The 26,938-nt window shown below is 43.3% G+C and overlaps 1 protein-coding gene across 1 annotated transcript in view; it reads left to right on the top strand.

Annotated features, from left to right (window-relative positions):
* CNTNAP2 (contactin associated protein 2) overlaps positions 1 to 26,938 on the top strand; it is a 2,014,778-nt gene that overhangs the window by 1,898,406 nt on the left and 89,434 nt on the right. Inside the window, exons 18-19 of the mRNA XM_084857751.1 lie at positions 7,573 to 7,809; positions 24,674 to 24,913. Coding sequence (XP_084713877.1) covers positions 7,573 to 7,809; positions 24,674 to 24,913 — 477 coding nt within the window. The remainder of the gene's footprint in view (positions 1 to 7,572; positions 7,810 to 24,673; positions 24,914 to 26,938) is intronic.

Below are 26,938 nucleotides of genomic sequence, written 5' to 3'. Positions count from 1 at the left end.
ACACTAATGGGTTTGTTGTGGGAAAGAGTAGAAAGCACAAAGACGGAAATCAGCCCCCATTGTAACCTGCAGGATCTCTATAACAAAGCTGTAAAGTACTTTCTTCCTAAGGCAATTCATCAGAGCCTCATAATCCCATTTGGTCCCTTAATCGCACTTAAGGAATTGGGCTTTAAAGGGTGCTATATCAATTGAGGGGGAATCTCTGTAAGTTCTGAAGTGGGCATTCAAAGGCAAGCCTCATTGACCGCAATGGGAGTTATTTCTGAGTAATTATGTATGAATATTATGAAATCCGTTCTATTTCTTTTTCGTAGCTTGTTAGGGATCTTTCGTTCCATCATCCGCAGTGATTTGAGAAAGTGTATTGAATCCAGTCCGCATTTTCTGGTTCGCCGTTTGCAAACTCCGCAGGTGTACCTGTGTCTGCCTCTTTTCAAGGAGGGAGGGAAATCCCATTGAAAGCAAATTGCCTTTTGATTTGGAGGTGACAGACACTGCTTTCCCACCCAAGCAGTAGTGCCTAAAGCAACTGCTTAAAAAAAATATCTTAAAGGATGCCAAGCTCTGCCAGATGAATTGCATGAACGGCACAATCCTATGCAGGTTTAGACAGAAAAAAAGTCCTACAACTCCCAGCATTCCCCAGCCAGCCATACAGAGGCAGGAGACGCAATCGGCCGATTGAGAAATGCAGAGGCAAGAGACGCAATCAGCAGGCATTTGTCTGTATTTGTCTGTTTTCTCATGGTCTCAATCCTGGGCACTTACTTACTTGGGAGTAAGCCACATTGAACTCAATGGGACTTACTTCTGAGTAGACATAAGATCACCCTGTAAGTCTGCAACCCTCGAGTAAGCCCCATTGAACTTAATAGGGTGCTCTGAAACAACAGAGGACGTTGCTTCTGAGCTTGGTGGGGTGGGGGATCAGATATGTCTCCCTTCATTGCAGGGAGGCATTTTACCCTCTTCTCCCTCCGACTGAGAAATGCAGAGGCAGGCATTTGTCTGTATCTGTCCCAGGGATAGGCTAATGGCAGCCGCCATTAGCGTTTCACCTTCCAGAGGGCAGCCCCACAGGAAATCCTCCAGAGCTGGAGGTAAGTGATGCTGTTCCGCCACAGAATCCAGAGGTCAGATTCTCTGGAATCCGGCCTCATTTGAGTCCACGGCAGAATTCTCTGACATCCCTATTTCTGAGGAGATGCTAATGGGGTTTTTGTGGGAAAGAGATGGAAACCAGCCCCCATTTTAACACACAGGATCTCTATATGGAAGCTGTGGTTACATCCTAAGGCAATGGACTGGAGCCTCAAGATCATCCTTAATCACATTTAAGGAATTGGGCTTTGATATGTGCCAAGTCAATTGAGGGGCTTCTCTGTTATTTCTGTGGTCATTGAAAGGGCAAGCCTCATTCAGCACAATGGGAGAAAACACCCCTTGACTGGGGTTGTGGGCTGTGTTCTGGTGTTTATTTTCAGTGATGTTTTAAAAGTTAGTCCCTCAGCATCCTGCTCCAAAATGACGATGAAACTTCTGGAAAACAGGGAGGGAAAGGGTTGGGTCACTGAGGTCAAAGCGACACACCCACAAAGGCCGGGCTACACACCCCATGGGCAGGACTATGATACCGAACCCAGTGCGGTTGTGGAAACAGATCAGTAATGTTTTCCAGAGTAAGCTGGAAAAGTCGGACTATAACCAGTCTCAGAAGAAGCAGTTTTTCCGTGTTAAAATGAGGGGCTGGTGCTGAATGGCCACGATGTCATGAAAACACAGAGTCCGCATTGCGCAACCGGGTTGGAGTAAATCACTGGTGGAAACACAGTCGGGGACTCAGAGAACGGCTTCTGATTATGACCTTGGTAGTCAAGCTCATGTAAAAGAAAGTGATCCTTCCAATGCTTGGCTCCGAAGTCATTTGCTTTAAAGACAAGCACCAGCACTTTAAAATCTGCTTGGAAATGGTCTAACAGCCAGTGTAGTTCTTTAAGAACTGGTGAGAACTGTTCCATATGCCACTCTCCATTAACAACCCACTAGCTGTATTTGGCACTAACGGAGGTTTTCAAGAAGACTTCAGAGACAGTTTCATGTACAACACACTGCCGTAGTCCAATCTAGAGGTTACAATGGCATGGATTTCTGTGGCCACATTGTCTCTGTCTAGGAGAAGTCACAGCTGCCACACCAGCCTTAGTGGTGGGAGGTGCTTCATACCACAGATGCCACTTGAGCCTCCAGTAAGAAAACTGGATAAATTAGCACCTGCTGAACTACAAACCTAATCCTTCAGGGGCAGTGCAACCATGTCTAAAACAGACTGAATACTATCTCCTCAGTCAGATCTCCCACCCACCCATAGTACTACCATTTTGTCAACACTGAGCTTCTGTTTGTTGACTCTCTAGTCCATTATTGATTCTAGGCACTGATTCAGCACTTCTGCGATCTCACCTGAATCTGAACAAAGTAGAGCTGGGTGCCATTGGCATACTAATAGCACCTCACTCCAGATCTCTGAATGACTTCACTCAGCGGCTTCATATAGATGCTGAACAGCATGGTGGACAAGATGGGACACTGGGACTCAGCAGTTTAAATACCATGCAGTCAAACGCTAGTCCCACAATACCATCTTCTAAAATTGACCATCAAAGTAGGAGGAGACCCACTTAAGGTGCAATCCTATGCATGTTTAGACAGAAGTCCTACAATTCCCAGCATTCCCCAGCCAGCTATGCTGGGGAATGCTGACTGGGGAATGCTGGGAGTAGTAGGACTTTCTTCTGTCTAAACATGCATAGGACTGTGCCCTTAAACACCATGTCCCCAACCCAGATAACTATCCCGAAGTATACCATAGTCAATGGTATTGAAAGCCAACAAGAGTTCCAAAAGCATTAGCAGGGTTGCATTCCCCTTGTCTTCCTTCAGTCCTTCTTTTGTCCTTCAAGGTGATCAAACCAGTATTGGTACCAAATCCAGGCCTGAAGTCAGACTGAAATGGATACAGCTTATAAGTCTTATCCATGAGTGACTGGAGCTGCACAGCAACCTCCTGCTCAAGCACTTTGCTCAAGAAGGGGATATTTGTGAGCAGCTGATTGTTGCTGTAATCCTTATGGTCGAGAAAGTTTTTTAAGAGCAGCCTTACAAATGCCTCCCTCAGTGCAGTCTGGGACCTCTCCTTCTCACAGAGAGGTACTGATTATCTCCTGGACCCAGCTGATCATCCCACTTCTAGTACATCTGATAATCCAGAAAAGGCCAGGGTTGAGCAAACCGGTTGTAGGCTGCACTACTCCAAGAAGCTAATTCACATCCTCAGGCCACAATAAATGGTAGACAATAAAGGGCTGAGGGTATGCTTTACTGCTCAAGGATGTAGCCAGAAATGAATAGACTGTTACCATGCTTGCTCAGGACATGTGTCTCTATACACATCTGCAAACTACTTCTCGGTGTTCAGGGAATCAGCCCTTCCAGAACATGAATAGCGAGGGGGATTTAGCTCAGATGTCCCAGGACAGGGGTAGGGAATGTGTGGCCCTCCATATGTTGTTCTGGCTAGCTCCCATCAGCGCTAGCCAGAATAGACAAATGTTGAGGGATGATGGGAGTTGGAGTCCAGCAACATCTGGAAGTCCACATATTCCCCATCGCTGTGCTAGGGGAATCATTTCCCACTACAACCCTGGCTGTATTCTGCCAGAGGACAAGCTAGTGTCCACTTGGCAGAGCTGGCCCTAGGCACCAGATCATTTCCCAAATACACAGGACTATGGCACGAGTAACTTTGGATTGAAGCCTGGATAGCAGAGAGCCTGCGCAAGATACTCAGGAGAGCACCATTGACAAGAACAGAAATTTTCCAGAAATGCAGTTTTAGTGGGAAAGTAAACAAACTAGCAATTTAATTGTTAGCTGTTGAAGACTGTCCCAGTGATGGGGAGGAAGAAGAAGTGATGATGCCAAGGAGATTGCACAGTGATTGGTTTGGCTTCTGAGGGGAAAGGACAGGGAGAAATTGGAAACTGAACAGCTGGCATGAAGGAGAGAGAGAGAGAGCTTTCCTTCCTTGTGCTCTGTCTGAACACAGTAAGGGTGAGCGTGGGGATCCTTAGCATCAGAGTAAAATCCAAAAGAGAAGCAAAAAGAAGAGACTTTCCTCAGCCACAGCAATGCTTTATCAGGTTGAGCCCACTTGAAGTGGGAGTGCAGAAAAAGGGCAGTCAAAGCTGGGACCCCAAGCTAAGTTTATCCCAGCATGACCCTTTTCCATAGCCACTTGGGGTAAGGGTTCAGAGGGGCAAGAGTAAGCAGGCATCCAACTAGGAATTCCAACAACGTAGATAGTGTCAACCAGCAAGACTGCTTCTGAAGTCACTTAGGAAAAGCTCATAAGAGACTCACTGAATTCCACGGTGGCTTAGTGGTTAAGACGCTGAACTGCAGACTGGAAGGTCGGCAGGTCAGCAGTTCGAGACCCGAGTGCTGCGTGACGGAGTGAGCTCCCGTCTTCAGTCCCAGCTCCTGCCAACCTAGCAGTTTGAAAGCAAGAAATTGCAAGTAGATAAATAGGTACCGCCTCGGCGGGAAAGGTAACAGCGTTCCGTGCACCTCGGTGTTCAGTCATGCTGGCCACATGACCACGGAAGCGTCTTCGGACAGCGCTGGCTCTTCGGCTTAGAAACGGGGATGAGCACCGCACCCTAGACTCGGACACGACTGGCTGGGGACACCTTTACCTTTAAGACAATTACAGCCTTGAATTACAAAGACTCACAAAAGAATAGGATGTTCCTGGAAGGGTGATTACCAGGTGTACCAAGAAAGATGATTGTTGTATTCCTGTTTAACCAAAGGGGGAGGGGTATAGGCCTTAAAGTACTTATTGTAAAGGTCACTTGAGATCTGAGAGCTCTCCATAAACAATTGAAAGGGGATGTAGTGTGCTTTGATTAGTTTAGATGTGATTGAGCATTAATGATTTCAAGAAGGCCCGCACCAGAATATAGAGTGGAGACACTACTTGCTTGTCCATTTCAGTAGAGGGGTTCAGCAGGAACTTTCAGCTAAGAAAAAGCAAACTTCCATTGGCACCAATGGACACCCAGGGCTCTAGGAAATAAATTTGGGGCCAAGTCTCCATGAGGCCAGGCCTAACAATGGCTCTGCTTTCTAGCCAACTCTTCTGGACAAAATGAAACCTTTTTGAGCCAAGGTGCTCACAAGGGACACACAAAATGGTGGCAGAATCATGCTCTCCAGCAACAATTCCTTATTTTAGATTTTCAAGTTTGAATAGATAGGGAATAATGTAATGAGCACAGAATTACAAAGATTTTTGCAAATGCTAGGTAAGCCAGCCCATTTGGAAATCTCAACAGTTCCTTGGTCACTTTCCACATTTGCTCATTTTATCAAAATGACTTTTGGGATCCCCTAAAATGGGAAGGTCTGCTTTAGTAAAGCAAGCCCTAACTCTCCATTTAATAGCAAATAGGTTGTGTAAAATCATTTGTAAAAACTTGGGGGGGGGGGGTTAATAGCAAATAGGTTATATAAGATCATTTTTATCCATTAGGGTTTTTTTAAAAAAAAAAAAAGGAGGAAGAGGAGGAGACAGGAAGGAAGAACAAATGAACAAATCAGCCTAATAAATAATGACTGTACAACTGAGGAGGCTGCACTGCCATTTCAGCTGTACTGGTGATCTGGTACCTGCCAAGGTGCTGAAGGCTTTATTCATCATTTTAATGTATTTCACTTGCTCCACTTCTGTTAACATGGGAGAAAATGAAGTCAAAAAATGACTTTTCTGTCTCCCTCTTTTCATCATTTCACACAGTACTGATTCCATCCAAATAAGTTGCCGTATCTGCATTCAGGAGATCTACTTATATAGATGGTCATTTTTTGAGACAATGGGAGTGGCTTTTCCTTTAGTGCCATGGCAATACACTCACCCTGCTCTAGCAACCACAGAGGGATCATTGCGCAAACATAATAGTGGGGAGACCATATGAAGTTGTGTTATACTGAAACAGACCACTGGTCCATCTGGCCCAGTACTGTCTATTCTGTCTAGTAACAGCTCTCCAAGTCTTAAATAGAGGTCTTTCCCAGATTTCCTACATGAGATCCAGTTACCTGCATTGAAAGTGAAGTCAAAAAATGACTTTTCTGTCTCCCTCTTTTCATCATTTCACACAGTACTGATTCCATCCAAATAAGTTGCTGTATCTGCATGCAAGGCGTATGCCACCACTGAGCTACAACACCTCCCACAGAGGCAAAACCTAGTTCATTTGTTCATTTCACCATATACGTGACTGCTGAAAGGTGCTGGGGAGCACAAAGCCTTCCCAGGAAAAACATTTTTAGAGTTCTCTTTAAAGGACGTCATGAATGCTCATGTGATAAATGGTGTAAGCACTTAACATTTCTGGATAGACAGATGCTAGCATCATGGGTCAGCATGGTCAGGCACTTGCACGTCAGCAGAGGGCCCACTGACAAGAGCCCCTCCTCCTCACCATTGCAAACTGCATGTTCCTCTGCCTCTCACTCTGGCCCAAACAACAGTGGCAGTAGTGTTGAGAAGGAGGAACAGTAGTTCATAGAATCATAGAATGGTACTGCCTGCTTGCTTGCTGACTCTCCTCCTGGCAAAGAAGCAGATTATAGTAATGAGGAGGAAGAGAATCTGGTGAAAATGGCAGTGAAAAGGTAGACTCACTGAGGGAAGAGAGCCATTAAGGGAGTCTTGTCCAAGAGCCCCCAAAAACTCAGAGCCAGCACTGGACAAATGGATAGACTTTTAATAACACAACACTTTTAAAATAGTTATAAAACCGCATAGGAAATGTGGAGGGGAATTATATCTCTTTATCAGTGGGTAAACAAGAGTTGCCACTGACAGTGAAACAAAAATGTACATGCCTTTGACTTTCCACTTCTTGCACGGTGGAGATTTTAAGGTTTAGCAGGTATCTATTGAGGCACTATGAAAATCCTGAAATAACAGATTGCCAGTGGCAGGAGTGGGACAGTGAAAAAATAAATATCTCTATCACATGTAATGAGGAGGATTAAGGTGGTGGAGGAGCTCAACATTGACATTTGCTTGTTTAGGAATAGATCAAGGTTCATATCCTAGGCTAATGTGCTTTCCTACGTTTGCAGCTAGATCTACAGAAGGGCTGCTTTGATGCAGGAGATGGGCCAGCCTCTGCACCCCAAATAATTGGATCAAAGCAAGATCTGTTGGAACAACCACCACATAACTCTCTTGTGTCTGGGTTGGCAACTGAATTGGGGAGCAGGTCCTACTTGCATATTGTACTTTTAATATTCTAACTTTCGTAAACTGCCCAGAGGGCTTCAGCTATGGGGCGGTACAGAAATGTTGTTGATGATGATGATGATTGCGGGGCTTCATTTGGCCTTCAGACTTCTAGTTGCTGCCCCTACTGTATAATATGTTAAAGGAACTGTTTACTACCCAGAAGTAACAACATTTTGTTCATCCTTGATTTGGCATTTTATATTCTTGTCCAGGTGCTGCAAGTGGACAGAAGGGATTCCTGGGCTGCATTCGCTCTTTAAGAATGAATGGTTTGACTCTTGATTTAGAAGAGAGAGCAAAAGTCACACCGGGTGTGAAACCTGGTTGTTCAGGCCATTGTACCAGCTTTGGGATGTTCTGCAAGAATGGTGGCAAGTGTGTTGAAAAATACAATGGATACTCCTGCGACTGCTCCAAAACAGCATACGATGGCCCTTACTGCAAAAAAGGTAAGAGTCTAATGGGACAATCCTATGCACATCTATGGAGAAGTAAACTGAGTTCAAGAGGGCTTACTCCTGGGTAACTGTATAGGACTGATGTCTAAATATGGTAATCACACCATCTCAAATTGGAACACATGGACATAGAAGATTACATATTGTTACATGGAAAAGATGTGCATTTCTTCTTACACATTGTGAAATACATCACACTCATAGTACACATACACACACACCCGCATCAATGTATAGGAGACCTGGGGCCAGTTGATACGCTCAGCAGAACCACATGATATATCTTTTTATACAAGTGAGTATTATGTGTGGAGAGAGGGGGCATAATTGAAGCCCCCTCCCTATGAAAATAAAACCTCTCAAATATAGAAAACTGGCATTTTAAGGAGAAGGCCAGGCTGAATTATTCATCTTGATTTAATTGCTTTCTATATGCAGGGACATTTTTCTCATACAGTATCATTCAAATGCAGCACATGTGGACATTTTTAGCCTGAAATGTGTTGTATCTGTGTACAGCCTAGTTCACACTGAGATTTCTACTAGTTTGTCAGGTCTAATGTACTTAACATGTGAACTATCAGGCAGCAACTCTTCATTTTGCTCTGGAGCTCCACCACACATCCCTCCTTGGAAAGATTCTTTTCCTGAGTCAAGACAGCAGAAGCCAAAAGTGCTCAACTTATATTACTATCTACATATTTATTATCTATACTTATGGGGCAGTGGTGGGTGGCTTCAATATTGCGTAAACACCCTCTCTTTAACTATTTAAAAATAGTAAGGAACTCAGCTTTAGAGAGCAGCACTTGTCTGCTTTTGCTTCTTTCATGGTGAAATAGGGCAGTGCATGCAGGTGGGCCTCTGGCTCGACCTTCTTCACTGCACCAGTAGAGAATTTGTGCAAACTGGTCATGAAGCAAATTTCAGCATTTCAGATTTGCAGGATAGATTTCAATATTGACTTGCACGAATAAATTCTTACATTAGCATTCAAACGATGCAGCTAAGTAAAATCACTCAGGTCTGAAGATTATCCTGTGCATATTCATTTCCAGATTTCTGCTACTGTGGATTGTTGGCCTTAATCTCCACAGCAGAACAAGTTATCTGTTTTAGTTGTGTGCTTTTTTCCCCTCATTCTGTCACCCAAATAGGGTTACAAAGGATGCATTTTTAAAGCGGAAGCATTTCAGTTAAGCCAGGTCTTGTCTGAGACCAAAGTTATTAAGATAAATACATTGATTGTTTTTGCAGATAAACAGAATATAAATATTAACATATTTTTATAGTGACAGTGATATCCCATTTTGGGAAACTGTCTACAGATTACTAAATTTAGATGCCAGTGAAGACTGGTGTATAAGTCTGAAATAAAAATGCTTTAAGGTGCAAATCTATGCATGCTTAAATAGGCATCCTTATTCACTTTAAAGACTTCAGCATAAAGTAAGTATAGAATAAGATGTAAAGCAAAACCCTCTCTGAGGAACTTTACATTAGGTACCTAATCCCAAAACTATGAGGATTACAGTAACGTCATTGAAAGTTTTGGTTAATTAATCAGCAGGATTATTTATTTATTTATTTATTTATTGCATTTATACCCCGCCTTTTTTCCTCTTACAAGGAACCCAAGGCAGCTTACATTATCCTCCTCCTCTCCATTTTATCCTCACAACAACAACCCTGTGAGGTGGGTTGGGCTGAGAGTCTGTGACTGGCCCAAAGTCACCCAGTGAGCTTCCATGGCCGAGTGGAGTCTAGAACCCGGATCTCCCAGCTCCTAGTCCAACACTCTTGCCACTACACCACACTGGCTCTCATACAGGATCCAATTTTAATCAGTTGGGCTGTGGAGCACACACGTATTTTTTGACTGCTGTTTAATCAATCTACTGATTAAACCAATCACAGCTTTCAGCCCCAATTTTAATAAAGCTAAAGTTTAATATAGCTATGAAATAAGTGCCAACTGCTTGCCAATCATTGGAAGCCAAGGTGGTGGGGTGAGAAGGTTTCTTTCTGAATGACCTGGTTCACACAACACGATAAGCCAGAATACAGGTTAAATATGGGTTGAGTGTGGGTTGTTGTTGAACCGTGGGTTATTGAAACATGGGTTGTTGTGTTGTGTGAACTCAACACCACTAACAAACCATGGTTTAACCATGAACAACCCACAGTTGACAACCACCCAACAACAAACCATGGGTTCTTTTCATGGGTTCTTCGTGGTTAACAAACCATGGTTTATTAACATAACTGGGTTCACACAACACAACAACCCATGATTCAACAATGACCTATGGTTCAAGGACAACCCACACTGAACCTGTATTCTGGCTTGTCGTGTTGTGTGAATCTAGCCACTGTGTATTTGGGTAAAATACTGCTAGCTTGTTTTTTTCTTGTATCTCTTTGAGTTAAAAAAGAAAGGAAAGGGGAGAAAGCCTTCTTTTTTTCTAAGATCATAATTCAAGGAAGTAGTCTGAACTCTCCCAACTATATCCACCCCCATAACAATAGCCCTGGACCCTCAAGAAAAATTGTTGGGAAAACATGCTGGGTTGATTCCAGGTATACTAAGAATAGCCTCACTGAAATCAATGGGGATGAAGTTAGTTTTTAGGTCTAAAGCTGATTTCAATGGGACTGCCCTAAGTATGATTAAATCTGGAACCAACCCACTGTATGGTATGAGGAAAGGGATAAAGAGGGGGCAAGTAACTTTTCAGGAGGCATTTGCCTTCTATTCCTGTAGCACTGCCCAAACATTTTTCCCATCCCAATGTATATATTCATACTACTTGAGGGAACATATGTGTGTTGCACATAAAATGGAAGTATACCCAAAATATTTGGAATATGTGTGATAAACTTTGCTGCATATGAGTAGAGAGGGCTACTGCTATGCTGGTATCACAGTACACTATAATCAAAAGACTGGATCCAGGAAGGCTGCAATCCTATACACACTTCCCTAGGATTAAGTCCCATTGAACTCAGTGGGGCTTACTTCTGAGTAAACATGAATAATACAACTGGTACCGTCAGTACCTCCTTTATATTGGTACACTTCATCTTTGTTGCGGTATCTCCTAGCAGTGAGCATGATTGGATCATGGAGCTCTGCAGTCTGCCCAGTTTTTACATAATGGGTAAATTTGTACCATTGGAGAATAGGAGTCACCAGTAAAAGTTAACCCAATAAAATATATTTTCACCTGTTTTGTCTTTTAAAAACTGTAGCTAATCCTTATCCATATAGGGTCATTTGATTTTTTCCTGCATCCCTTACTGTTTTAAGTATATAGTTGCATTAACAACTGACTTTTTATAAAAAACAAAACAAAACCCCTTTTGAAATTAAGGGATTTCTTTACTGCACAATAAAACAATATAGGAAAGAATATGTACCATCTGTGAACCTCCCTGCAGTACAGGCTACACTTTGTTCTAATAATCTCCCTGCCTAGCCACAGCCAGAAAATCATAACACTAGTCTAGATGAAGAATTTAAAAAAGAAAGGGAAAGGGAAAAGTGAGAAAGTGAAAAAGTAATATGTATTATTATCTTACTAAAGGAGATAGTGAATATTATCCTAATAAGTTCTTAATCTTCTAATGATATATCTTCACATACTTCTAGATATTGTCTCCAAGTCTTTTTAAAAAGCTGAACATGAGGAATAATTTTATAGACATGTTATAGGTCTAAATAAACAATTGCATACTCTCATAAAGCAAAGCCACAAAGTATCATCTTGTTGTTAACAAGCTCCCATTTATGACTTTCTGCCACACAACATGACTGACTTTTATTATATATATAAAACTGAGAGATTGATAACCTTGACTTAGATCCAGAATATGGTAGAGTGAACAAATACACTGTATTCCCACACTCCCTCTCTCTCTTCTACCCCCAGTCCTGCTGGCAAGAGAATAGCAGTTGTGCTGCCTTATAGTATGTGGCTTTCTACTCTGTGTAAATGGGACATATCATGACAGTCTGATTTCCTTTTGTCACAGAAGCCTGAATGGACATCAGACTGGGCAAATATGCTGGATGCTTTTGTCAAGTTCCAGTGATCAAAGCTGATCATTCCAATCCAAAATCCAGTTTCAGAAGTCAGATCTTATTGCCAAGCCAAAGTCATGGTCCTGAGAGATTTTCAAGGAGTAAAGCAAACCAAAAAGGCCGGGCGGGGGGTGGAATAAAGACAAGTAGCAGGACAGAAACAAGTCAAGGAGGATATAAGAAATGCAACAGGCCAGTTTACTACATCACTGTTCAGGACAGAGGAAACAGTGGACAGGAGAGATGCTTATAAAGATTAGGAGAGGAGAACCAGTTTGAAGAACTCCAAAAAGGCAGGATGGCCACTTATGAATTGTCCAAAAAAAGGAAATGCATCATCAAAAGAGGATGCCAATTTACATAAAATTTGCATATGCTGATTTATATGTATAGATGCATATTTAGACATTATTATTATACTTTAAATAGAAACACAATACATCTCACCACAGTGAGGAAGACTGTGACCAGGTGACTTGTGTGCTTTGCTCAGTCTGCTGTCTGGGTGCTGTTGATGGGCGTCTTCAAGGTTCTTCCTTCTGATGGTTCTTTATCTTTAAACCAGACTTGGATTGGACAGCACTTCATATAGAGGATGCCTTCAAAATAGAGGGCTGTCCTCTGTAAAAGATGACACATGTCCTCCCTACCAAGAGACTACTCCCACCCACAGGGCTGTTACAGAGAGGTTAAGCCCATGCTCTTGGAACACCAGAGAAACTGCTTTAACTAGGCCTGCTGCTCCTGACAGCTTTCACTGCTTAGAGCTGGGATGTTGGACCTCTTTCAGCCCGGGGGCCGAATTCCATTTCAGAGAAGCTCTCAGGGGGCTGCATTCCAGCATATTTTATCTTAAAGCTCTTACTGTCACTAACTAAGCCCTAGGAGGGGCATTTCAACCTTTTAGGACGGGGGGGGGGGGGAACTACACCAAAGCTAGGAAACCATCAAACAATCAGTGATTGCAGGGACGGAGGTGGGGCCTTCTGGGGAACACTGGAGGCTGGATTGGGACCCCAAGCAGGCTGGATTTGGCCCCTGGGCTGAGGTTCTGCACCACTGTCTTAGGGCTGCAATTGAATTTAGTCACAAGTATGAACTGAAAATGTTGGGTGAATTATGTAATTGGTATAAACCAAAAGTACTGGAATCTGGCTTGCAAATCAGACGAGAAGCCAGTTCAGACCATGCTCTAAGAGTACGGAGCCTAAGCACAGTAGGGGAGCAGGTTCCTTCCCACCCAGCCTGTCTCTCCCACCTCCGGACATCAGTCTATTATGTGCAATGTTTGCATAGGACCCGTGTATGTAAAGTCCAACATGCATAGGCCCAAGCAGCATAGTCATTAATTCCTTAAAAGCCAAGAAATTACTGCCTGGTTTGGGTTTTTTGCATGCAGGACATTTTGCATGCAGAAGCCGAGCAAATGTTAAACCTGATGCATACACCTCCAGCCGGCCCAGAGAAGATAAAATATACCCAGTGGGACACATACACAGGCACATTGCATCAAAGATCTACATGCTTCAAAGCTTCATTCAAAAGAAACTTCTTGATGAACAGGTCTGTGTATTCCAGCAGTGAATATAGCTCCTGTTTACTCTTTCTTACACAATAGTGCTTTTCGATTTGAATGCATTTAGGGGACCGGTAAAAAGGAGTGATATGAAAAATCCAGGCAAATAAATGCCAGTGACATTAGGGACCAGCCTAGATTGGTTTATAACTAGCAAATGCTTCTCAGGGTAAGTGTGGGCCGCACACTATGGGGATATATTTATTGATGAAATTCATGCTTGGAATTCCTGATTGATGGCTGCTGCGAAATTGCACTGCTTTCACAGTCTTAGGAGGGCCCCAGATCCCACCCATGAGTGACACTTTGGCTGCCTGAGATTTGCAGTAGCTGTACCAAGGACATCACTGTCAAAATGAAATTTGACATCTCTTTCTATTAGGGGCTTTTTGGGGTGGGAGGGGGTGCAATCAGCTGCAATTGTTCTTTCACTGATCTGAGAAATTGTTATGAGGAGTGGCTAAAATGAGTCTGCAGTCTCAGAGATTGCTTTCCTGACCTTATTGTGCCCTCAAGTTTATGTATGTTTTTCCTCCATCGTGGTAGCAGTCCAGCGGCAGTTAATGGCATTTCTGAGGGCTGAGCCTGTTTGTATTCATTTTTGCATTCTTAATGGCTTTCTGCCTAGGCAGAGGGGCTGAGGGGCATAGTTTGAAATTAATGGGCTTGTTTTTACACAACAAGGGAGTATCTTAAGGGACAAGGCTAGGAAGCCTTCCTTCTCCATCATAATGCCCTGAGCATGAAAGAAGAGAGAGGACTCAGCCCTTGGTTAGAAAAGCAGCAAGAGGCACTTTTATTCCAGAGAGCTTTTGTTGAGGTCCATTCTTAATATATTTATGCCTCTTAATTTTGTTTATTTTAGCTTGTTCTGGGTGATTTTAATTATTTTTGTTTTAAATTATGATTGCATGTTTTTCTTCTACTGTTAGCCATGTTGAATTGTTTTATAGAAAGGAGGGTTATCAGTTGTGGTAATGAATAGGTTAGCAACTAGATTGCTTGGAATGGCATTCTTGGACTGCCATTTTGAGAGAAACTGGGTGGTGATGGGCTAGGCCCCCACTACCACTCTCCAAAATAGGCTACTGATAGTCCCAAGGGAGCAGCTGCCATTCCTTTCATACACCCTGTTGTCTCTTGGTTTTCTTTATTTTTATGCATTTATTGATTTATCCCACTTTGCCTCCAAGAAGCTCAGGGTGGCATTATAAAGCAGTCACAACGGCACTACGAGGTCAGTTAGGTGTCATTGTCAATGGCCCACTGTCACCCTGTGAGCTTCGTAGATGAGTGGGAATTTGAACCCAGGTCTCCTTGCCCTGAAGTCCAACACTCTAGCAGCTGTGGGAGAGGACAGCAGGATGGTATTTCTTGGACAACCGGATCTCACCAAGGGCCACCTATCTTCATTGGCTTTCAGCAAGGTTTCACATAATTCTCTAATCCTGAATTGAAATCAGGTGTCTTCACAAACTTGCTTCTGAATTCTGGGCTAGGTCTTATCTTGAGCAGGATTTGTCCTGTCTCTTTTATTAATTTCCCCACATTCTTTCATGTTAACAAGCTTGAAAGAGGAAGAGGTGCCCTGTCCTACCTCCTGCACACACATGCACAGACTGGTGTATCAGGTTGGTTGTCAGGTGCCAAAGGAGACATTTGTGACATTAAGGTTCTTTCTCTTGCAAATATCCCCTAAAAAACCAGCTTGCAAATACTATCTGTAAATATTTAATCATGAAATTGACTTTCAATATCTCTTAGGATTTGGGATTTTAGTTGATTTAGCCTTATTTAACATTAACAATATAATTGGCATGGCTACTAGAGTTGGGTCACTTTGCACTCAGCATGGGAAGGGGATGGCAGAAGGAACATAAGGACACAGGAACATAAGAAGAGCTGTGCTAGATCTAGACCAAAGGCTTATCTAGTCCAGCATTCTGCTCCCACATTGGCCAACCAGATGCCTCTGGGAAGCCCACAACAGAACATGAATTCAACACCTCCCTCCTACTCATAGGGCTTCACCGCACCAGGCTTTTATCCTGCAACCGGGGCTTCTGCCTCTGGATTCTTTGTGGGATTTAAATCGGTTCTTTACACAGCCAGTTTTTCTTTTACTGCATAATGCTACCTGCCATTTATACTAGTGGGTGGAGCCTGGTGGGATGTTATTGGATGTCAGCAACATTGTATGCCCTCTGTCCACCCGCTCTGAGGTAGCTCCTCCCCCTTCTCAGCATGAACTTTTCCGTTTTCAACTTCCTTGCCTCCCCTTTTCACTTCTGCTGCCTCCAATCCCTGCCTCAGCAACTTCTATATTCAATCCATAGTACATTTGCAAATTCAGAAGTCTGCTCTCCTCCCCCCACCCCACCATGTGCACAAGTCAGTATTGTCCCTGTGAAAGCAAGCAGTAACACTTTTCTCATTTGAGTATACGCTAGAAGAGGGGATTGAGTGGGAAGGGGTTGCAACTCTGCTGGCGTTCAGAGCAGCATCGGTCTCCGCCATAGTGTACCAGTGAAACGCTGGTATACTGCACTTCCAAGGGTCCCAGTGTTGTTCCCAGGAGTGGAATGAAAAGGGGCTGGAGGCCAAGGGAGATGCAGAAGGGTGACACCATTGTCAATCACCAGGCCTTGAAGTCATCCCTTGACTTTGCTCAACATAATACAATGATTCACAAGACTTGTTCTTTCTAAGCTATAGCAGGATGTCAGATTGTGCTTGTTGGCCCAAAAATTTCTGGGCTGAATTGTCTCCAGTGTTCTCCTTCCTCCCCACTCTACTCACCTTCTCCCACATCCTTTCTCTGATCATTCTGGGCCATGCAACTCCTTTGCATGCTGCCTGCCACATGCTAGTGATGGTAGTTGCTGCAGTGACATCAACACATACGGTTGCACTTCTGGCAAATGTTCTGAGTCAGCCCTCAGCTGTGACATTACACCAACATTGCAGCCCTCACAGTGGATCTTAGACACTCTTCCTGATAAAACAGCAGCTTATAGGACCACATCATCAATGTAAAGACTCCTGTAGATCAGTGGTGCAGCTAGCTAGTTTTAGACCCTTGATCTCTTTAGACAGCCTTCTGTATTACTTCACCTGTGAAGCACACAACTAACATTTCTCTCCCTTGCCCCCACCACTGCCTGCAACTTCTTCTAAGTCCTTATATATTAGAATGTTTGCCAACCATGATTTTAAATCAAAATACCCCAAGCATGTGCAGTTTTGCCTTTTAAGCTCACTTAAATAGCACCATCATGAGTACAGGAATAAAATGGAGTTTGCTTCTGCTGTCCTTGATCACCTGCCATTCTCTGGGTGGTCACTGGGGGGGGGTGCTGGGCTGCTGGCCCTGGACCTTTGGCCCTTAGCTGTAGCACTGCCTTTGATAGGAATTATATGTTCATGTATCATTTCCTCCAGTCAATGCCCCCTTCACCCTGCCTCTGATCATTTCCTTCTTATAGTTTGGAGAAAGCACATGGATGCTTTCTCACTAGTAGTGCATAAAGCCACAGTTTCTTCAAAGCAATTTTCCTGTTATACACTCTCCATTTACCTTAACAGTGAGAAGTTCCAGAGGCAGCACTTACCCCAGTTTGATTTCCTTTGGAAGAGAGATCACTGCAGCTATTTCTTTTTTCCCTCCTTAACTGATATTTTTCTGGTAAGAAAAAAGACAGGAAGAAGCGGTGGGAAAACATGCAAGGGTTACAAATTCTGTGAATGAGGCAGGGTGATCACACAATAAAAGCCTCATCTGGAAGCACGCATGGACTTCGCTTGCATGATCATTTCCAGCCATGGTGGATTAAATAGGCCACTATGCTTTGTGGCATGTGCCGGGCCCCCATGGGTGCCCGTTCCATAACCCAACCCCACTCATAGGTTGTCGTGTCATCTGAACATGGGCGGTTAACAAACCACCCACAACCCCAAAACAGCCCATGGGTTCTGGGTGGTTTGTTAACCACACCAACAACCCACCCTTGCTGGGTTCAGGCAACAAAACAACGTACCAGCAGGGATTCAGTTATGGAACGGGCACCTATGGGCACCTGGCACATGCCACAAACCACAGTGGCTTATTTAAGCCACCAGGGCTGAAAATGATTCTGCAAACCTGGCCCAAGGTCTCAAAACTGCAGCTTCTATTGTTTTTACTCACAGGGAGACCTAGATTACATCTTCCTTGCAGGGGAAGGCTATGCCACTTCCTCATTCAGAACCCTCAAGGAAGTTCCAGCTAGTTTCCGGCTATGGAAAAAGCATCCACTGGCTATTCTGGCCCCTTAAACAAGCCATTTGCCTAACAAAGGATCTGACTGACACACCTGGCTCCGACTATGAACCACCTTTAGGCACACTACTTCAGGCCTCATTAACCCTCTGCTATCCAAACCAAGTCTCCTTCACAGAAATCAGACATGAAGCAGAACATAGCCTGATGTCTTATAGTTAGCAGCACATACCCTGATGTGGATAGTAGAGAGAACTGTGAAAGGGCAGGGGGGATGACAACAGACAGCCACTCTGACTTCTTTAATAACTTGTTTGTCAGCTCTCTAAGAAATGGAGTCCTGCAGAGAGCCTGCTGTGAATAATCAAAATTCATCCAAATACAAGCAGCCCATCTTAGGGTACCCTTGTAAGAATCCTTTGGCTCAGTTTAGATGAAGAGTGATATATCATTTTGGCATTTTTATGTCTTCAAATTACTATGACAATATATGGAAACATATGGGAATATATGGAGTTGGATACAAATGCTGGAGAAATCTACATTTTTGGATTGTATTTTTGAAACAAAGAGCATTTGTTTTTCAGATTGTATTTTTGAAACAAAGAGCATTTGTTTTTTGGATTGTATTTTTGAAACAAAGAGTATTTGTATCTTCTGCTAAGATGGAACTGCTAAATGTTCAGCAGCAGCGTCTTTATATAACACTAAAAACATTGCAAAAATGTCTAATGCTTATTGATACTAACAGGATGAAATCCATTAACAGCATACCCTTTCAATGTCCAGCACCAGAAATAATGGGTGGCTTTTAATAAGCTGCAGTGTTATATTATAAAGAACTGGATCGGATGAGGGAGAGAAACGGTATTATAAAATAAACCAGAAAATGACTTGGAAGTATACCATGTTAGAGAAACTCCTTCTCTTGTGTGCAGTCTAAGTGTCCTGTCCTGGTAAAACTGAGCCCACAGGTAGGTCAGGGGGGTTCACATCCAGGAAGCAGTCTGGGACAGAAGGAGAAGACAAGTGAGAAAAGGATAGGCAAGATTAGGATGCTCTCCTAATCTTGAACAATAGAGTCTTTAATGCCTGCTTAAAAACCTTCAAAGAGGTCAGCAGGTGCATTTCAACAGGCAGGTCATTCCACAACTGAGGGGCAGCAAAGGAAAAGGTCCTCTTGCATCTGGATGCTAATCTCACATTAGGCAGCCACAGCAGTTGGCCCTCAGAGGACCTTAGGTGACAAACTAGGATGTAGGGGAGAAGGCCTTCCCTGAGGTACCTTGCACCTAGACCATGTACAGCTTTAAAGGTAAGAACCAGCACATTGTATTTTGCTCAGAAACAAATTGGCAGCCAGTGTAAAGATTTTAAAACTGGTGTAATATGGTCCCCATGAAATATCCCAGAGACCAACCTGGCTGCCATATTTTGTACCAGTTGATGTTTCTGAACTAAATATACAGACAGCCCTGAGTACAGGACATTGTAGAAATCAAGCCTAGAGGTTACCAATGCGTGCACCACCGTTACCAGGTCCATATGTTCCAGGAATGGGCATAGCTGGTGTATCAGCTGAAGTTGATAACAGGCATTTCTCACTGTTGCCTCTACCTGGAGTGCCAGGAGTGAGGTTGGGTCAAGAAGCACCCCCAAGCTATGTACTCGCTCCTTCAGGAGGAATGCAACCCCATCCAAAACTGGTTGACATAGCTCAATACCTGAATGAGGGCCTTTCACGATGAGCACCTCTGTCTTGCCTGGATCCAACTAGGCCTTGGGAGAGGCATTGCAACCTTTTAGAATGGGGAAAAAACTGTACAAAAGCTGTGAAACCACCAAATAATCAGTGGTCAGGGAAAACAAGATGGGGCCTGGGGAAGGGGTGAGTGGCCATCTGGGGAACCCTGGAGGGCCATATTGGGACCCCAAGAGGGTTAGATTTGGCCCATAGGCCTGATGTTCTGCACCCCTGATTTACATACACAATTCAGAGAAGCACTGTGGGTCTCCAAATAAATTTGCCACTGCAGCAAGGTTTACTGAATGCTTGAGATTGGGAAAGTGCATGCTGCTCTTTGCCCCAGTGTAGAAAGTTAAGCACTTGCTTAAATTGTTCCCACTGATAATTATGTGATTCTATTCTGCCTAGGCCATTCCCTTAATCCCTGCACTGTCTCTTATCCAGAAGGATTCACAAGATGGTTTAATTAAAACAATAAGGTACAAGTAAGCCATTAAAAAATCATTCAGTTAAAAAGTGAGATTAAAAGCCATTCAGTTAAAACATACAATTAACACTACTGCTGAACAACAAAACAATAAAGGGGGCGCATAGATACCTGGTATCAAAAGCTAACCCATTCTCTCAGAAGCTTCACAAAGCAGACACTTTTTTTGTCAGCCTCCTCAAGGTCAGAAGAGAGGCAGCTTGACTGCTTTCCTTAGGCAGGGAGTTCCACGGAGAAGAGGTGACCATGAAAAGGCCTCACTTCTTACAGTGACTGCATGCCGGAATGCTAATGTTGAGCATTATGTTGAGCACACCCGGAATCTCCTTACAGGATTGCTGCAAGGGTCGAACTCTGCCCTACTTCCCAAACTAAACTATGGGTTCTATCCAACATTATGCTTGCAGAAAAATAACAAGGGCTGGTGTTCCACCAGAGGTAGAATCATAGAATAGTAGAATAGAATCACAGAATCATAGAACAGCAGGGTTGGAAGGGGCCTACAAGGCCATCGAGTCCAACCCCCTGCTCAGTGCAGGATGCTGATTGCACAACCACTATTGGAACGAGCGCAACACCTAGTGTAATGGTTGTAGTGAGTTGTGAAACAGCTTGTGCAAGCAGAAGTATTGGATTTGACCCTTGCACAAGGATACAAACGGGGTTTCTGTGGGCAGGAGAAGTTTTGCACTAGAGGAATGACACCACTGGGTACAGCCCTATGTCTGTAAAATTATTGAGATATGTCATAAAAATGTGAGTCAGTGCTCGATATGAATGACAACTTGTTGCCCCCTTGGAGCCTGTTAGCATGTCTGTGAGGCTCTCCTTGCCCTTCCCCTTGCAACCCGTTGAAAACTAGCAACTTCTTTACAGGGCAGCTGGGGATGATGCAGAGCACAGTGCCAGCTGAGACTCCAGCCACCTGCCATCTTATTTTCCTCAGAGAGCCCCTGGGTCCATGTGGGATTCCACTTGAGCCCAAGGGCACTCTGGAGAAATTCAGACAGTGAGCAACTGGAGCCACACCCAACACTGCACTTCTCAGCCTTTCTCAGCACACCCATCCACCCTGTAAATAAAATTAATACCTCCAGCACCTGGTAGCTCCTGGATATGCCGCAGGGTGGGGTTGGCTGGTAGAGAGAGAGTATATTTTTGATCAAAGCAATCCATTTTTGCAATTCAGGCGTGGTGGCACTACAGTTATGATTTAGTGGGAGAACTAAGGAGTATTTAAGTGCTTTTATTGAATAGGTTAACTCAAAGGATGTGAACATCCAATTCGAAATGCAATATGATTATGACAGAATGAATTTCCTGGATGTCTCAGTGATCAAAAGAAGAGATTATTTCTGTACTAAGCTATAGGAAACCAGTGGATAGAAACACCTACCTTAGACTTAATAATTCACATCTGTATGTTTCTGAGCCCAATTCAAGGTGCTGTTTTTGTGCTATAAAATCTTACATGGCTTGGGACCACAGGACCTCATGGAGCACCTCTCCTGGCATGAACTGACCTGTACACTGTGTTCAGCTTCTAAGGCCCTCCTCCGGGTGCCTCGTCCAAGGGAACCTCAGAGGGTGGCAACAAGGGAGAGGGCCTTCTTGGTGGTGGCCCCCCAATTACAGAATGATCTCCCTGACAAGGCCTTCCTGGCACCAAAATTGTGATCCTTTCAGTGCCAGGTTAAAATAAAACTGGCCTCTCAGGCATTTGGTAGCATATAATGAGCTTAATCAGCCCCTGGACTGTGTTTTGCTTGATTGTTTATACATTGTTTTTAGATATATGTTGTCACCGTGTGTGCTGTTTGTTTATATGTTTTATCTAAATGGTTGTACACTGTATATAATTTTATTTAAAATGGTTTCTAATCTTTGTGAACCTCCCAGAGAGCTTTGGCTATGGGGCAGTATAGAAATGTAAATAACAACAACAACAACAACAAATCACATTAGATATACTTTGGGGGTGGTTTCAGCTAAGGCACAATCATTCTAATTTAAAGTATTTTGACTCTAGAGGCTAGTTCGGACCTCATCAGCATATATGTGAAGATGGGATATTTTGCTGCATTTTACACTTGCTTACCTTAAATCACATTTGCCATTTTGATGCTCATTCCCCCAATTCAGAGAGATCTTTTTGGAGCTCATCACAATCCCTTTTTGTTTTAACCACCCTAAATGATGTGATGTCAGCAAAGTTGGCCACCTTCTCACTGTTCCGCCCTTAATGCAGAACATCTATGAGCGAGGTAAAAAGCACCCTCGGGGACCCGCATGGTTAACCTCCCTCCATTATGAGGATTGCCCATTTATTGACACTCCCTTGCCCTTAGCTGCTTACTCCCTTCTGCAGGACAAACCACATGCAAATGGGAGTGAGGAGCGGAGCTCAGAAGCATAAGGGGAGATCGCTGAGGGAGCCTCTGTTGTTGCTGTTCCCACTGGAATGTGTGTGGTGGGGAATGCGTTACAAAGCCCCTTGCCTGTGTTTTGGCTGGCATGGGAGAAAGCTGAAGTGTGTCATCAGAAGGGCCCTTTGGGAATGAAGGCGGTGTTTCTGGTGTAGTACTGTAATCAGTGCCAGCTCCAGGTTTTTGAGGGCTGTTGGACAAGACACCCTCAATGGGCCCCCTCCCTCAGCGGGTCTCCCTTCTCGTCACCAACTGCTACTGCTGTTCCTGCCCTTCATCTTCTTTCTTATCATTGCTACCGCTTGTTTGCTTGACAGCAGAGAGCAAATGAACAAGGAGGCAGTGACATCTGCTGCACCGGCTCCTCACCACCTTTGTCTGGGCCAGAGCGAGAGGCAGGTGAACAAGCAGGTTGCAGTAGTGAAGAGGAGGAGCAACTCCAGGGGGCCCTTGTCAGTGGGCCCCTGCTGGGGTGTGGTCCCTCAGCAGGTGCCCGGCCATGCCCACCCTTGACGCCAGCCCTGACTGTAATGGAGAACGAAATTAAGAGATTAAAGATGGCTTTCCTTCCTAACAATGCGCAGCAGTGTTTGCTTATTACAATTTATCTCAAACATTTTTTCATTGTCCTCAAAAGGCATCTATATGCAAAGTGATTCCATTATTAGTTGGTTAATTAGTAGAGCCCTGTTGATGCAATGCTCTCCCTAAGGATTGTGGGGCCTACATTGTTACCTTTTCAGCATCAGCAAAAGACCTTTCTTTTCTCCCAGGCTTTTTAAATACTTGTTTTTTAGATTTTATGGCTGTTCTTATATATTCTTTGTTATTTTGCATTGTATTGTATTGTATTCTTTTAATCATTTGTATTGTTGTTGTTTTTTGTAATCCACTCAGAATATTTGTTATTGGGTACATTAAAAATACTATAAATAAATAAGCAGTGGTTAAAAGGTAGATAATTAATCAATTAATATCCTCAGTGGATTGATAGCCTTAATGAATGCCTCATTAATACCAAAATAAAGGGGGATCTATTCATACAACCATTGGGCACTGAACTGGCAGGGGAAGGGGGAACCACTTAAAAAGCCTATGCATGGAAGCAATCTGTAACAAGCCAGTTGTGCTATGAGAAGTGCCATTTTATGGGCAAAATACTACTGAAACATAAAGTAGGGTCAAACCCAAAGTAATATGGCTCATGCTTGGTAGTATCCGCATGCACGTTTGAGATTTTCATTATCAATCAAAAGTGACAAAATTGGATCTAACAAAGAAGAAAGGTGTAAAAAGGAATTGCTTTTCATGTTAGTATTTTGGAGGAGATTTACTGTTTCTGCTATGGAATGACAGCTATAAATCTATCACTGAGATCTTTGAAAAGAAAGGATGAACAGTCGTTTTATGGGATCCACCAGGGACACTTCTAAGCACATTAATTCAATTTTCTGAAAAACTGAAATGGGATAACAGCAAGTCATAAAAATGTTCCTAGTGCTGGATTTAACAAAACATTGTGAAGAAGCCTCATTAAAATGATGTTGTCACACTTTTTACATTTTCCTTACTCAGCATTTGCCTACAGGTTTGTGACAGTATCCCTTACGCATTGTTAAATACATTAACATTCATCCGAAGCCTGATACCCAGAGGACAGTTTGGCTGATGGAAGGCCACAGCTAGATTCCATGTCCCAAAATTATAGACCTATTGGAGGATAGAAGTTGACACCCAGGTTGAGAGCCATTAGGCCAGTGGTGACATAACATTCTCAGCTTCATAAACCATGGAGATCCTAGTTTGTTTAAGCAGAGTTACCCATTTCATCCAAAATGGGGGAATCTGGTTTAATGTCAGTTTACTAACCAGGATATTAAGCCAGAATCTGATCTGCATGTAAGTTGGCCTGTGAGGGGAGAAGGGAGGAGCACACAGGTCCAACACTCATTCCTGGCTTCATAAACCACAGTTTATAAAATATGGTGGTGGATCCAGACTTATTATTTATTTTATTTATATTCCACCCTTCCTCACAAGGAGCCCAGGACAGCTAGTCATGCTTAGTAGACCATTTATTTCAATGTGTTTATTCTAAGCATGACTAAGTCTTGATCCAATTTCTGGAACATTATCTCTGAACCAGCCTATTTAACAAGCTGCGAGGTCTGGATCAAGTATATCAGAAAGAAAAAGCAGCTAATAAGACCATTGTAATCATTGAACTTGCCCATCAAAGGATGTAATTCACTTCATCTTTCTGTTCCCTTCCTCCAGATGTTGGAGCATTTTTTGAAGAGGGGATGTGGCTCCGGTATAATTTTTCAGCAGCCCCGAATAATATGAAGGAAAGTAGAACTGTCTTAAGCTCAAAAGAACCGGAGAACACCATGTCAGATCTAAGCCTGAATAAAGAAGAGCTCAGTTTTAGCTTCAGCACTAACAAAGCCCCCTGTATCCTTCTGTACATCAGTTCTTACTCCCAGGACTACATGGTGGTGCTGGTGAATCCCTCTGGTAAGTGATGGGCTTTGCTTTCCTTTTGTGAGAATTTGTCATATGCATTGGCCTGTCCAAAACAGTTTCCGGACTAGTGCCATGGAACAACTGAAAGGTACCTCTCTACTGATGAATAGGGTACTAGGGTACTAAACAACTTAATTCCAAGCCAGTGTAGCACTAGTTTGGGGACCAAAAAAGCCCTGGTTACCCAACTAGATGGGGAATGGACAGGGGAGTGCAATGTGTACATTCTCCTGGACCTCTCAGTAGCTTTCAATACTATCAACCACTGTACCCTTCTGGATCACCTCACTGGTTTGGATATAGGGGGCACAGAGCCCAGTATCGTGGTGGCTCTGATCCTACCAGATGAATCAGTCTCAGGAGGTAGTGCTGGGAAACTTCCGCTCTGCTCCGTGGCCTTTGGCCTGTGGGATACTACGGTGTTCTCTTCTGTTCCCGCTATTTAACATTGAGATCTACACCAACCATGGGGAACCTCCAGGCTAGATACAGAGCTTCCCCATTCAGACAAGCAGCTTCTTCTCCTAGGTTCTCCACTCCTGATCTATATGAAACTGCTAGGGGAAAGTCATCAATATTTAATGTTTTAACTTTTGTAACCCATCGAGAGAGCTTCGGCTATGGGACAGTATAGAAATGTTAACAATAATAACAACAACAACAATAATATATATATATGCAGATGACACACAAGTCTGCCTCTGTTTTCCACCTACTAATTCCAGCTGCACTGGTTGCCAGTGTATTTCCGAGCTCAATTCAAAGTTCTGTTTTTGACCTTTAAAGCATTAAATTGTTTGGGCTGAGGTTATTTGAAGGACTGCCTACACCCTTATGTGCCTCCCATGCATTGAAATCATCACTTGGAGGCCCTACTCGCTGGCCCGCCATTGAGATCTACAAGGTTGGTGGGCACTAAAGATAAGGCCTTCTCGTTGGTGGCCCTGCCCAATGGAATTTGCTCATGAAAGATCTATGTCTGGCTCTGTCGTTGCTTTTGCAGAGGGTTTTTAAAATGTATTTGTTTTCTTTGGCTTTTAATTGAAAGAGTTTGTAATTATATATGTTGTTTTTAGTAGGTATTGTTGGTTTGGATTTGGCTTATTTTAAGTGGTTCATTCTTAAATGTGTTTAAAACCAATTTATGTTTTAATCAACTTTTCCTATTCATATGGAAGTGTATGTTTCATATTGGAAGCTGCCTTGGGAAGACTGCAGTCTTGAAAGGTGCATGCATTAAATGCATGCATTAAATGCATTAAATAATTAAATAAATTATAAAGAAAACAGGTCATTGTTTAAAATTATTTCAATCATAGGCCCTGCTCGTTTGGGGATATAGAGGTTTGCAACTGCTTTGTTGCTGAGATGTTTGTCCCATCATCTCACTTCCTACCCATGTACTAAAAACAACTCCCATCTTGCTCTTTACAAGTTCTCCCTTAAACCTCACACATTACAGTTTCAGGTAAAGGACATTACTTTAAAGCTGTTTCTAGCAGCTGCGTCAGTTGTTCATTTCTGCTCTAGAGTAGGCACAAGGTCTCAATCCAAAACTTTAAAGCCCCTATACAGTCCCACCCCCATGCTAGGGTCCTGATCTGAAATGGGGTCCCTATGCCTACTCTAGAGTTAAAATTATAAAAGACATAAAGTAATGTCTGCTTTGGCCCTATGTGTACAGCTAAAAGTGTGAATGTGGCAAAAACATGATTGTGAGAACAGGTACAGCACTCATGGATGGCTGCAGCTCTGTGTTGGGTGAGCACTCAGTGGTAAACCTGGGTTTGCCTCTATGGAATGTGTGAAATGGGCCTTAAAATTGGGTTCACAGAACACGCTAACCCACCCAGTATGGGTTACTGTTGAACCATGGATTATCGTGTTGTCTAAACACAGCATGTTTTCTGCAGAGTGGGTTACCGTGTTGTCTGAACACAGCACATTTTCTGCAGGGTTGCTCATTAACCATGCAGTGTAGCTTGGTAACCACCCTGAACAACCCAGCAACAAGCC

The sequence above is a fragment of the Heloderma suspectum genome, chromosome 5 (genome assembly GCF_057233095.1).
Source record: "Heloderma suspectum isolate Gila_16-S chromosome 5, 16-S_ref, whole genome shotgun sequence".
NCBI lineage: Eukaryota > Metazoa > Chordata > Lepidosauria > Squamata > Helodermatidae > Heloderma > Heloderma suspectum.
This window is presented reverse-complemented; position numbering and strand designations above follow the sequence as displayed.